The 14,829-nt window shown below is 43.1% G+C and overlaps 1 protein-coding gene across 5 annotated transcripts in view; it reads right to left on the bottom strand.

Annotated features, from left to right (window-relative positions):
- LOC118312957 (alpha-1,6-mannosylglycoprotein 6-beta-N-acetylglucosaminyltransferase B-like) overlaps window positions 1–12,582 on the bottom strand; it is a 90,067-nt gene extending 77,485 nt beyond the window's left edge. For all 5 annotated transcript variants that reach the window (XM_035638057.2, XM_035638059.2, XM_035638061.2 and 2 more), the window contains exons 1-2: window positions 12,098–12,582; window positions 5,970–6,082 (exon numbers count right to left, since the gene is read on the bottom strand). In XM_035638057.2, coding sequence (XP_035493950.2) covers window positions 5,970–6,082; window positions 12,098–12,165 — 181 coding nt within the window. In that variant the 5' untranslated portion in view covers window positions 12,166–12,582. The remainder of the gene's footprint in view (window positions 1–5,969; window positions 6,083–12,097) is intronic.
- Between the last annotated feature and the right edge of the window lie 2,247 nt (window positions 12,583–14,829).

Here is a 14,829-nt window from a genome sequence, read left to right as displayed (position 1 = left end):
ATTTCAATAGTGTCTTCTACTGGATGGAGCTGTGTGCATTATTTCTACCTGTAGTTTCCCATCCCATGGCTGAAGATGAAGGCTTAAACTACAAGCTACAATTGGGTGTGAAGTAATTTATGATTTTGGTACAAACTACAATTGTACAATTGTACAAATTGTAGGGGAGGAAAACCATGAATTATTCTACTGGCGCTGCGCATGGGCGCAGCGGTTCTGAGCTCCCCAAGCCAACGTAGCTCTAGTTGCTCCATGCGGCTGTTTTTCTTGTTTTTATACAATAACAATAAAGACTCTGTTGAAGTTGAACTACATGGTACTTCCCTTTTTTACAATTCTGCCCTACAGTTGTCTGAGCTTGTTTTAAACATACATATTTTTTACTCTTAGACATAAATGAACAAAGTATCTCTGTTAGCTCACTGCTGTAGCCTGAATGCTCTCCAGGATTCTCTGATGACAAATACAGCCGAGCAGAACATTCACCTTTCCTTTTACTACACTCATCCCTTAATTCCTTAATTTCCCTCATACCAGACCTTACCTACTCTATACCTAAGTCTAAACTTAACTTCAGTCCTAGTCCATCTAAACCTAATACATTAGTTATTTTTCCAAATTATACTCTTGAACTTCTGGATGCCTTTTATGGATGTGGATCAAGAAGCAGCTTCTCTCTAAATTGAAGTACACCAATAAATCTACTCCAAAGCTAGACAGTTGGCATTAAGTCGCCTTCCACGTTTCAAATGGCACAATTGCAAAGTCATTGATTATAATATATTGTACACTTTTATAGTGTGTGTTTTGCTGCCAAACAAAGTATTGAACCAGTGTCTACGAGAAGATCTTGTGTACTTTAATTATTTTGAGAAGAGATGCTACCTGGTCTGATAGATAGGAACTGATCTGAGCTACTGTCTTCAAATTGCACGTAAGAAAGACATAGAAAAGACATTGTTGACTTTGTATTTGTGTGACATGCTATATTGGAAATGGTGAAATGTTTCAGGCCTCTAGAATTGAGAAGATCCAGTGTTAAGGATTTAGGGGGATCTATTGGTAGAAATGATATATAATATTCATAATTACTTTTTCATCATGTGTATGATAACCTGTAACTTAGCATTGTTGTGTTTTTGTTACCTTAGATTGAGCCTTTTATATATACATAGAGAGCAGGCCCCATGTTGCCCCACCATGTTTTTCTACAACCAAGAACCAAAGAAAGGGTCTAGAGGGGCCTGATGGCCACCATAAATTTTCCCTACACACTTGAATAAGGAGGGCAATTTAGTTGGTTGCATACTGCAACCTGACTGCTGGATGTCCAAAATGTCTACACACAGCTGGACCTGAACGTTAACTCCTGGTAATATTAATGTTTATTGTCTCTTTGAATCTGGTTCTTGAAAAGGCACAGGTAAAAGTGAGAATTGGCTCAATGTCCTTGATTTGAATTATGAAATCTCTACTATTGAGGTCAGGAAAACACATGCTGGCACTTAGGTACACCAGAACAGCCTGTTACACACACATTCACTCACTCACTCACAAAACAATTCTTATCTTTCTAGCACTTGGTGTTATCAGGAGAGAATTGCACAACCATGAATCCAGATGCACACACGAACACACACGCGGTCCATTCAAACTCCCCAGGCTACGGGGGCACTGATACAGAGTACTCCCCGAGTGGCTCCACTGCTGCACCTCGCGCCGCACACATGCAAACGACTGTCATGCCAGATTTGTTCAACATGAAGTGATGGGAAGGAAACATAACTGCAGGGAATGTGTGATAGAGATGAACATCCGGTGTGAAATAAACATGAAAAGGGACCACAGAGTGGGGCTGTATGCCGTGCTCAACCTCATCCAGCCACTGTATAGTGATATACACATGTTAATGTAGGTGCATGATGCATATGCCTGTGAGCTGCATTTAACCATCGTGGGTGTAAACTCTCAGCTGAGGTCCTCTTAGGACAGGAAAATGTCTTTTGGGAGTGAGTCTTTTTCTCACTGGTGGCATGGAAACTTTCAGACAGACATGACAGAACTGAGTTTAATATAAGTCAAACTGCGATTTGTCTCGGCCCCTGCTTGGATGTATACAGGGCTTTTTCCTCTTGGCGATTCTAATTCTTCCATTTTATGAATTGCAGTCTACGACTGCCTGTTTTCGGGTGCATTTAGCTAATAACACAGCGAGATGAGAGTAATGCACACTGTAAAACTGACAAAAATATCACTTTATATTCATTCTCCCATCGGGGACCCACTCAGATAGTGAGAAAGCCCACAGTCTTTCAGCTGCAACGAACGGTGCGGTGAGAAACATGCTTCGGGTAAAGGCACTGTCCTGGGTCCTTGTTAAAGTAATAAACTGCAGAGTATGAACAAGCTCCACAGGGAGGGCCTTTGATCAAGCTAACATTTCTTTATGTCTGATGTATTTTAATCTAGAGAGAGAAAAAAATCTGGTTTTATACCTTTTAACCATCCTTTTCATCTGTTTCCTAAAGAAATCTGCACACACACACACACACACACACACACACACACACACACACACACACACACACACACACACACACACACACACACACACACACACACACACACACACACACACACACACACACACACACACACACACACACACACACACACACACACACACACACACACACACACACACACACACATACACACATCCACCACCTTCTTGCTCCTTCTTCATTTTCTCATTTTCACCATTCAGCCCCTACCTCTCAATCCTTGGCTCGCAGTTCCTGATGAGTTTGTCAGTGACTGAGCAGACACGTGGATTTGAGCGGAAAAAAAAACCAAGCACTCTACACCTCCAGTGGAAGTCGATAATCCACAGAAGCGAGAGGTGGCTAATACCCAAACAATTGCTATCAGCGCAACTCCTACCACGGTGACAAAGCCCGACACTAATTCGGCAGATCATATTTACAAACAACAAATTCATATCCGTATAAAAATGGTTATATGGCATAGTAAGAGATGAAATGCTACAAGTTTACAAAAGAGGAACATGTTCACTACTGTGTTGATGATTAGCTGAATGACAGCTGCTGAATCTGACATCCCCAACACATTCTGGTTGTCATCTGAATGGCAAACTATAAAATGTTAGGAGCCAATTTTGACAATTTCTGGTGGTCTGGAAAAAAAAAGACACAGTCCTCTCCCTATTTTTTTGAGTGGCGTCTCTTCAATTAATTGTTTCCGCTCCTCGACCACAACATGATATTTCTTGGCAACTGTCAGATGGTCACAAACGCAGTTGTGACTTAACTTAATCCTGTCAAGTATTGCAGACAACAGTTGATTAGCAAAGTGAAATGAGGTCAAATGAAAATGACCCGGTGATAGAATCACCACTAAACTCTGAAAAGCACAAAATGCAAATGTTTTGAGAAAATGTATGAATTTGGCAATGTTGAACGTTTCCCTGTGGGACACCTGCCAGAAACTACATGTACTTAATGAAAAAACACAGTGGAAACAGTGTGTGTGTGTGTGTGTGTGTGTGTGTGTGTGTGTGTGTGTGTGTGTGTGTGTGTGTGTGTGTGTGTGTGTGTGTGTGTGTGTGTGTGTGTGTGTGTGTGTTAGGATGTGTAGGTGGTGAGTAGAAGCTTAATGAAAGGGCCAGTTGTTTTGTGGGGCTGATTTTTTAGAGAGCAGATGGATCGGTCTCTCAGCCTCTCTGGTCTCAATCTTGTCCCACATTGCTGCTGCTGTTGCCCCATTGAACAGCCAATTTCCTGCCGGCTCATCACAAACATACGTAAAAACACAAACAAAGGGACGAAGCTGCGAAAACAGTGTGTGGCAGCAGACCACAGAGACGACCACAGAGAGAGAGAGAGAGAGAGACACACACACACACACACACACACACACACACACACACACACACACACACACACACACACACACACACACACACACACACACACACACACACACACACACACACACACACACACACACACACACACACACACACACACACACACACACACACACACACACACACACACACACACACACACCTAAGAGGAGGCACGGTTGGACACTGCAGAGTTTTTAATGAGCATACTCCAGATGTCTTCCCGAGCTGCATTGCATGAGTAGTTGATTAATCAAGTACATTTTACTAAGAACCACTGACACATAAACACTAATTCTAATTTATCAGACAAACACAGTAATCTCAATTTATCACAAGCACAATAATCACAAATGCCCCCCCCCGTTATCCCACACACACACACACACACACACACACACACACACACACACACACACACACACACACACACACACACACACACACACACACACACACACACACACACACACACACACACACACACACACACACACACACACACACACACACACACACACACACACACACACACACACACACACACAGGATCATCTTTCACTATGACAGATACCACAAAAAACAACACCTGCCTGATACACACTTACTTGTTTTGATTCAAACTGACACATGCTACACACATGTGGAGGTGAACACAGAACACAGGATGTCTTGTTTTAACACGAGCAGTAGGTACAAGTGGTCGGCCTCCACAAAATGACCTCTGGCTTTCAATCTTTGCACCTTGTACAGCGTGACATTACAATGGCACCTTTTGTTTTGTTTTTCCTTTCTGCCTTGCCACTGGCAGTCAGCGTCCACTCTGGGTTGTGTGATATTGTTGGCTGGCCAATGTGTTAATGATGCTTCACTGGTGAGATAAGACTTCGCCAGACGCAGGCTTCAATGTCCATGCAACACAAGTAACAACCACTGTGCTGTGTGCAGTGGTATAGAAAAATCCAATGTTTATTAAGGTTGTATTTATCTGCGAATAGTGTCTGTGGACAAATGACCACAATGAGGGGTTTCCCACAATGAGTGTGAGGTCTCACAGGGAGATGCTCCACTTTCGTGGTCATTTCTAATGTATATTGCCTTAACCTCAGTTTCTCTTAGTCAAGCAAACTCAGAAATCTGAACTCAGCTGCTCTTCAAATTCAACCTGCTTTTACAAATCTGCAACTTGCATGCTTTTAATGCTAAAGTTAGTTGTTTTGCTTGCTCATATCATATTTGCTCATATACTGGTTACTAGTCTTATAGGTCAGGCACAACCAGAGGCGAATGTTAGTATTATGTAGTCAACTCAGACAGTCAGGAAATGCTGGGAAATCCAATGCTTCCTATGAGTGGATCTTTAGAATGCATTTCAGGCTGGACTGATTATCGCTCCTCTCAGGTTCATTCTGTTGTGAATTAGGTTTCAGTGTTTTGTCTTAGTGTAAAATACGGTCAGCTGTGTAAACACCAGCACATTCACATGTATTTTCAAATGTTTCAGTATGTGTGAAAGACTGAACAGGGTTGCTGTCAGTGCAGGAAGCCTGGAGAAGTGAGGGTGAAACCCAGATATAATATTAGCCACCCACCCTGCGGTCACTGCTGTGCATCGGACTGCTAATTTCCGAGCTACTGGCTGGTCGCTCTACTTTATGTCCCACTTGCTGGAGACGGTAAATCTTCTTTTACAAGCACCTTGATTTATCTCTCCAAACTTGACCGCGACTATAGGAAAAAACAGCTTTTCGGCTGAAGGTTGTATGAATATAATGTTTAACAAATTCAATGCATGCAGTGGCATTTTTCATATAATTTATGATTTCTATGCTTCATCCTGATTTTCCAGGCTATATATATATATTTTTTTGTATGTGATCTTCCAGTTTCATGCGGTTCACCAAGTGCCACATGGCAGTGACGCACCACCAACACCACATGAAGATATAGAACCACAATATGCAGTGGCATTACAACATTTCAGTACTTTTATAGTGGAGGAACTGTTTACACACACACACACACACACACACGTCAATACCTTCTGTGCGGATGGTGAAGGGGGAGTCCCCCAGTCTCTTGGCTGAGAACTGCCCCCCCAGAGAGGTCATTAGAAAGCACAGGCTGAAGAAGCCTATTCCCACCACGAATATCCTGCAACACAAGGGGAGGAGAGAGGGAACGAATTAAAGGGGAGTTGAGATAGATCAACTTTTTATGGGGATGGGCAGGTAAATATATGTTTTGGGTGAACAGTTTGGAATTATGAAAAGATATTAAGGAGAGTTAAAGAGATAACAGGGGTGAAAGGCGTGGGAAAACCAAAAGGAAGAATGTAGGCAGAAGAACAGGCAGACAATAATGGAAGAGCAGAATGATTGACATTGAGAAAAAAAAGATGGAGGGAAAATAGAGATGCAAAGGCAAGAGGACGAGGGAAAATGTGGCAGCAAGCAGAAGAGGAGAGGAGGAGAGAAAGGAAGAGAGTTAAGAGCAAGCAGGCAGAACTTCACGAAGTCAGAGCAAAAATAAAGCAATGGTCACATGTAGAAAAGTAAAAACTTGAAGCTAAAAGGCACATTTGAATCTTCTGATGAATAGTGATCACATAGCATTTTGTCCTGAGTACAAGCCAATGGATGTGGATATTTCTGAAATATCAGAGGTCCACATGGGGGATGGGAAGAAAAAGGCAGGAGGACAAAGACGGCCAAATAGATTTAACCGTTCAAAGTGTGATAAAGCTAAAATGCCAAGTTAAGTCTTTACAACACACAAAGTAGGTCAACAACAATGGACTATGAAATTCTTTCTTCACTGTACGAGTTATTCTCCTGAGATATCAAATACATCTCCATTCAAAGACTGTGTCGGCGAATGACAAAGCATTAAACTGGTCCCAGGTGATTAGGTTGTAAAATCCATCAGGGATGTAAGCTCCCATCTTTGTCGCAGACCTGGCTTTGTAACATAAAGATCTGCTTTACTCTGATTTGTGTCACAGATCTCATACATGAACCTTCCTCAGAAGAAGAAAAAAAAACTAATAAAACAGACTCGTGTGGGTTCTCCCTTTGTTAAACCGCCATGAGAGAATCAGATTTTTGACTTAAAAGAGTTCAAATCAAGCGTTTTGTATCAGAATGAATCCTGTCCTAGTTAAGCTGCTCTCTTCAGTCTATATGGATCAAAGGTTACCTCATTATGCCAAGACTCTTTGGGGAACCAGAGAGGCTAAGCTGTCTGTGATTCGTATCCACTGGACAAAATACCTGTCAGCTTCCATGACTAACAAGTCAAACCCTACTTTAAAAAAACTGCTTGCTGCTCCGCTGCTAAACCCCACAAGAGAGGATTCTTATGTAACAGAGAGTGGTTTACAGTCCAGCATTTGCTGTATAACACATGTTTCCGCAACTGAAGCCGTTCCCCCAAATTTCCTCAATTGTGTAAATGTGTTCGGGTAAATGCATTATAATTTTTTGTGAAATGCTAGCACATCAGGAATCTTTCGTATGATGTACGGATAAAACAGCAGGAGAGAGAGGCATTCACAAGAGCTTTTGTGAGAAAATGATCACAATTCACTTCATAATTTATGACCAACCCTGCAAAGGTAAACTTTTAACTTACGCAACAGAGGTTGGAAAGCTTGATCTTAACATAAAAAAGGAATGCATAATTCATATCTATTGCTTTCTCTTCAAAGCCAGGCAAAAGCTGTTTGCTTGAATGCGCGGCCCAGTGTGAAATCTGGCAGCTCTTCCTGGAATGTTGAGTAGCTTCAGTCACGCAAAGTTCAGAACAAAACCTCTTAATATTGATGAGGCCGTGTAGGAAATTAGTTCCTATCAACACCGACGAAGGGTGGCCACTTAAAAGCACATTTGCTGAGCTGATCTGATTGACCCAAAGAGATCAAGATGATGTTGAATAATCTGTTAAGTATAGAGTGCGGTGGTTTGGCAAGCTCCCCGGGTGACTATATCATTTCCCAGACCGAGCCAATGTGTCTTGCCCTGGGTTGTAATACACTCAGATTGCTTCAAGGACAGACGGAAGGATGTGGCCTCTTCCAGAGGAACCTTTTTAATAACACAACACAAAATATATATGTTGGTAATGAAGAATCATTATCATCAAGGCTCTTGTCTAATGGGTTTCATCAAACATGATAACAGCTATCTGATCACCCCAAAAAACGTAAAGCAGTTGTACAGTCATTACAACTAAACTGGTCATTTATCTTCATGTTCTGCACCTTCTGTTAGCAAGGAGAGAAGACAACACTTTGAGCTGGCTCTGATGGATTACAGTACCGATTACACTTGATTGATTTGCTAGTGATGGAAGACGATTATTAGACACTTTAATGTGAAGACTGTGATCATGAGAAGCCACAGCAAGCGGCTTCAAAGCAAAGCGCCAGCAGGTCAATGGCCGCTCCTGCATTTAGCATTTCTTCATTAAAGGGGAAATAGACAACTTTTGGCTTAAACTTGTCATTACGATGTTAAATCTAATTGAAGCCTAAACGTGATAGAAAAACATCCCTGCTTATATTGGTAAAATGGCGACTGCATTTACGGCACAAAGGAACTGCGTCACACATAACCACAACAGAGAAGACAAAAGCGTTCTCCTGGTATTTTTCTCCAGGGATGGAAGAGACGGCAAGCTCACGACGGGCTCGTGACAGACGGTGGAACAGCTGACTTGACAAAAACAACTCAACCTTGCGAGAGAAAAAGAATCCCGTCGAGCTCCCGAACTTGAGAAGCTTAGAAAAACCACACGCAGTTAGTATTCCTTCTACTAGATCAGTGAGTAACTCAAACAGCCTAAGTTTTAATACCACCGGACGTCTAACGCAAGGTGACTTGTACAAATTGGTGTTTGTAACGGTTGTTTTCTGCTTTGGACAGTAGCCAGGCTGCTGTTATTGACTTAGCCATGATGCAAACGCTGTCACTAGTTAGCGCTAGGAGGTTTCTTCTCCTCTTTTACGTCCAAAGTGCTGTCGACAACTTCCTCAGGAGCTCTGAGGAAAAGTACCACCGTCCTTACCGGCGTCTTGCCACTGCAGCTACTGTCTTTGCGACAGTGACCAAACAATAATACTACCTGGAACCACCGTGGGCACGAACGTTGTCTGTTGCCTCTTTAATTTACAAGGAACACCATAACCGTACTTTATTCAAGCAGAGTCCCAGCACCTATAAGCACATGCTCAGCCACTGCTTTCGCATATACTGTACAACTGTCTCCCCCAGGACACTGTAGTATTATGAAATTATGAAATATTACCCCCATCTGTTCCAGGCATATTGGGGAATGAATTGGAACAGCTCAATCATTGTCAGAGGACCACATGAGCTGCAGCACAGTAACTGATGTGAATCCAATCCCATACAATCTGTATGCTCAAGGGATTATTAGTCATAAATATGCAGCCAATGGTGGAGATACTTATACCTGCATGGATTATGCGCTTACTATACAACCATCTGGTCAGCAAGCCAAGTAAGTGGAAGCTGCAAATCAAAATCACTGACCTGATTTTGAGCAATTGTTCATACATCTCAACAGCCCCATTGTTTGTTTTTCACTCTCATCCTCAGCGTAAGACAAACCGAAGAGGCACCAGTGACAGGATTGAAAAAAGATGAAGGGGTTGCACAAGGGACATGGTGCAAAACAGGCTGATTTTACAGACCGCCAGCATCAGTGATCGAAGAATTAATAAGTATATGTCTGCAGGACCGGGGGGAATGTTAGCGGTGCTTGTAAGCAACACAAACATTGATGGAAAGGAAAGGGAAAAGAAAGTGAAAGTGCATGTCAGCTCACGTGGGTGCGCGGGAGCCGGTCTGATGCTGTCCTACGGCGATCGTTTCCCCTCTTATCATTTAGCCCTTTTACAAAGTGGCGTTAGGTGGGTGATATGAGAGGATTAGGGCCCGGTCCTGCCTGACGAGTCTTTAATTAACAGGCTTAAAGTAAATGCTCTGCTCCCTATAATTGGATCAGAAGGAGAGATCTGCTATCAGCTAATTGGCTTCCTAACACATGCCTCTGGGTGGATGATTCTGAAGCGAGTCGTTCTGCGAGGCGTGGAGGAGCCGTGGTGTAGGTATAACTTGTGGTGTTTTCCAAGAAAACTTTTTTCTGGGAACCTGAAGTCTAAATTCAGGGAAAGATTTCATGGCATCCATACACAGCCTTGAGGTGAATTTCAAATTGCACTTGACTACAACAACAAGCAGCATTTTTGGTTATTAAGGTCATATTTTTTAGTATTCCATCCTGTTGCCTACTAATTAGGACATGGTTACCTGTCTTTATTGTCTTCTGATACTGTCCTGATGCTCCAGTGATCCAAAATTCACATTCACAATCAGGCTGGGCAATAAAACAATGACATTCATTATTGTATTATAATTTTCTTTAAAGGCAATATAAAAAAAGTTCAATATAAATCTATAGAGTATTGTGTAGAGTTGTAATAGTTAAGACTCCGTCCTGTCTGGACCCAGACCCACAACTGATAGCTCAGTGAGAATTATTAAATATTGACAGAGTTTTTCCATTTACTGGTGGTGCGTCACTAGCCTGGAGTTGCATTTTTTTTTGTCCAGATCATAGTCAGGAAGCAGGGGGTAAGATTCACTTTCTCCAGGGCCGAAGCGCCGTCTCGCTCCGGGATCAACCCCCATACTTTCCTCAACTAATCGAGAAAATAATTGACAGATTAATCAATGATAAGAATAATCGTTAGCTGCAGCCTTAGTATTGTACAAGCATGCTGAGAGGTTTACCGCAATTGTTTTAAATGTTCTACTACAGATTTGTGAATTTTTCTTTCCATAGAGAAGAGAGTTTAAAATCACAGCTAATGGTCTGGTGTCTCACGTTTAACTCAGGAGCAACAATCAGTCTGTAAACTTGAAAAGAATTATTGATATCGACGGACATGAATGTATTCATCAAGATGACATTTTGGGATATATCGCCCAGCCCCGAGCCACAATATCCCTTGTTCAACTCTGGCCAGACAACTTAATTTCTCCCCAGGTTTTGGTCGTTTTTTTCTTGACAAAACTATTCCATAAAGGCAATATGCAATGAAAACACACCCAACCTTCACGGCAAAATGAGTGAACCTCCAGCTCAGGGCAACAGATGTTGTGTCACTTTAAATGAAATCACTTGTAATATGCCCTCACTGTCTGCGCTGTCAAGGCCAGTGCAGCTTGGTCACAAAGGCTGCTTCATTAAATGTGCTTCATCGACCGGACCGACAGCAGGTGAAGCAATGCGGTACAGACCGAGTGTAACTGTTACCGAGACCCGCTTTGGCCGCTGCAAAGCTGCTGCACCATTACTCCAGCCCACCTGATAAATAGCTATGAAAATCTAACATTATTATAGGTGGAAGTATGAGGTGAGTGGAAGAAACCACTTGAGAAGGTCCTCTAGCTTTTTGTACAACGGAGAGTCCGTGCTGCTTTTGATCTCCAACCGCCTGCATTAAAAAAGAGAGAGTCATAGGTGGATTCATTTGATGATTTAGAAATGAAAAGCAAATACAATGCAGCTCACTTGCACAGCACGGCCCAATTGACTGGAAAAGTATCAGCTGTTTCAGTGATGTGGAAGAAACACCCCCCCCCCCCCCCATGTACTGTACATCTTCACAAGCAAACCCCATGCAGCCGCTCGGTGATAATGAGAAAAAACTAAGCCAGAGCTCGGCTGACTGGTACCACGGCCATTACTTACATTGAACAGTGTTATTTTCGTGATTTATCTCTGCGGGCTGTCCCTTTAATTTTTTTAATGAGTGAATCCAAATCTAATGCATCTGCTGGAGTTCAACATCTGATGATCTGGTGTGTGTGTGTGTGTGTGTGTGTGTGTGTGTGTGTGTGTGTGTGTGTGTGTGTGTGTTTGGTGACACCACATGGACACACACACACACACACTTGGCTCTACAAGTATACACAGTACTCTGCCGATGCTTTAACACTCAGTGGATCCATTCCTCAACACCTCTGTCGTGAAAGCGGATGAATGTGTTCAGTATTTGAAATCAACCCCACGCGACCACGGTCGCTCGAGGGCTCCGGGGAAATACTGGGTCGAGAACCACGTCGTGGACTCTCCTACCTGAACGGCTTGAACGTCACCAGACATCTCCTGACCATTATTCTGCCGTGGGTGCATCCACTGATCATTTTCCAGAACGCGCGAGCCCTGACATCGTCGTTGACCTCCCGACCTGCCTCTTCACGTGACCACACATTCTTTGCTGTTCTCTCACACCGGCGGTCCCCGAGTCGGTTGTTTGAGACGGAAGGAGGACTCCTCCACCTCCACGGGAGAAACGCGTACAAAGTTCAATTCAGCAAGTCTCATCTCCCGCGTGTGAGGGAAATGTTATTCAGGGGGTTTTCATTTCCGTCGTCAGGTCGAGCGCGTCGCCGCAGGTTGCGTGGACCGTTCAAGTCACTTCCCGTGCGAGTGAAACAAAGGGTCACGTCGCTGTCGTCAAACGTGTGGTTCCCAGTGGAAGGGGTTCGGGGTGCTCCTCGCTGCTCGCTCCTCGCTCCGTCTCCGCGGACGTGTGGCCGGTCAGCCTCGTGCACTCCTTCACTTCTCCTCTCAAGAGCCGCGCTAGATGATCGAGCGTTCAACTTCCTGTCGGGCCTTTCAAAATAATAGCCCCCAAACAACCGTGTCGAATCGTGCGTCGGTGGTATTAAGAGCTCATAACATTTGCAAATAATAGGTGCTTCGTTCACTTTAGACCCTACAGTCGGTGAGAAAAATAAGGCGTCGGCTATGCATCCATGGACATATGGGAAGATGAATGAAGATCTATTTAAATTCTGATGGCAAAAAAGTAAATTAATTTGATTATTTTTCACAATATACACAGTTTAATGTGTTCAAGTTTAATGCTAAGGTTACAACCCACAGAAATCTGGGGAATAGTGTTCAAAACATAGAATGTTCACAAATGGACGTAGTGACCGGGTCCGACAAGTGAAGCCAACAATGCGAAGTGTAGCTGAAACCTGTCATTATACCTAATGACCAGCAGGGGGCGACGCCTCTGCTTGCAAATTGAAGTCAGTGAGAAAATGACTCTTCTTCTTAATCGATATATTACGGCAGTAAACATTTCCCTGAGGAGTGTATGGTCTCAGTCACTAGTTTCAAGTCTTCGTCAATACAGCACGATGTTCATTTTGCAGATTGTCGTCGCATTTAGAATTAAAAAGATGATAAAGTACGGTATGCATTGGGGGCGTGGCCCGTGTGACTGACAACAATGGGTGCAGGTTGAAGGTGTAGCTGGACGTGCAGTGGAGAGCCCTCAGTCAGGCGCCACCTCCCGCTCCTGTAAATATGGTTACTTCTGTTTTGTTCGTTTTTGAAAGATGGCACTGACCACAATGCTAAACTCGAGGCTTCAAAACTGCTGTTCAAAATCAAATGGATGATGTCACGGTAGGTCTTTTTTTTTTTTAAAACCCACAAACAATGTGTTTGTGTCATGTATTGTGTTTTTTCTGTCATTGTGCGGGGGATAAAACTATCTACAAAGAAGTTCAATGATCATAAAGAAAAAAAAGAGCATGTAGCCCTATAGGTCAAAGCACTCAAACCATTACTCAGTGCGAGCATTGTCTTCTTTTATTTGGGAGGCACATCCACATGATTTCCTACGCTGCTGCAGCTTCCTCCGGCTGACTTGACGCTGGTCCGGCTGCACAACAACAGAGAGATCCGATGGTCCGAAGCCTCCGCAGTCGCATTTCGCCTGCGCAAGGCGCCATCCGCGACTTTCAAGTTCGCTGGAAGCACTCAGAACCTCAACATCCATTGTTCCCCCTTGGTACTATGAATAAAACAGTGACCAGTTTGCTATGCCCTACTTATCTTCTATGCAGCCTTTAAAAGAAAAGAAAAGAAATCTTCGCCGAGCTTTGAACTATAGGGACATTGGTGGCAGGCGTCATCAAAAAAACGTGTCATCATTTATTTATCATTTTCATTTCATTCTGTAGAAGTAAAATGGGCGTGGACAACTGTTCTGCACAAACAGTAGGTTCCTCCATTTTCACCCGGGTATTATAATTGTGTGATTATTCATATTTCTCTAATCACAGTTTTTGCTCATTTGGACCTGGGACTGTAACGTTGCATCTATTTGATGGTGACTGTGTTGTGCAGCGCAGCAGTGAAGTTCAGCACCACGGACAGCGAATGTGATCAGGATGCAACAGCGACACTCAGCGGCAGAACGTGTTACTGTAGCCACAAGAGTACTAGAGTCACAGCAACAGCAGGAGTGACGGTAATAATCCCAGTGCTATTGACAATGTGTGTATAAAACTTTAGAATAAATACTTTTACAGTAATGGATGAAGTACTGGTTACTACAGTATAACAATGGGCTTAAATACAATAGGATTTTTTTTTTCCCCCAATGACTACCTGATAATACAATTATTAATAACCATAACATGCAATTAAATATGTGTGAATCAGCGCAGACAAAAGAGGGAGGAAAAACCCAGGGGCAAGTATTAAATGATTAGCAGTCAGTTTAAGTTGTGGCACCAAATATACAGTCTTTGTGGCCAGCGAAGCGTTGGAGCAGAACTGGAGGCAGAAGGGGGAGTTCTACAGGGAACCAGACCAAAGATGAATCTCAAACTCCCTTCATGCATCACTTACCCCTGGTACATGTGGATATGACTGACAGCCAAACACCCGTGCCGGCTGTCCCCTCTCTGCAGGTTGTGCGAACTGTTCTGCACAGTGGTAGAAATCAGTGAAGTCTGAAAAACATTCTGTGTGACGCAGAGAATACCCAAAGGCAGAATGCT

The sequence above is a fragment of the Scophthalmus maximus genome, chromosome 8 (assembly GCF_022379125.1).
Source record: "Scophthalmus maximus strain ysfricsl-2021 chromosome 8, ASM2237912v1, whole genome shotgun sequence".
NCBI classification, from domain to species: Eukaryota; Metazoa; Chordata; class Actinopteri; order Pleuronectiformes; family Scophthalmidae; genus Scophthalmus; species Scophthalmus maximus.
This window is presented reverse-complemented; position numbering and strand designations above follow the sequence as displayed.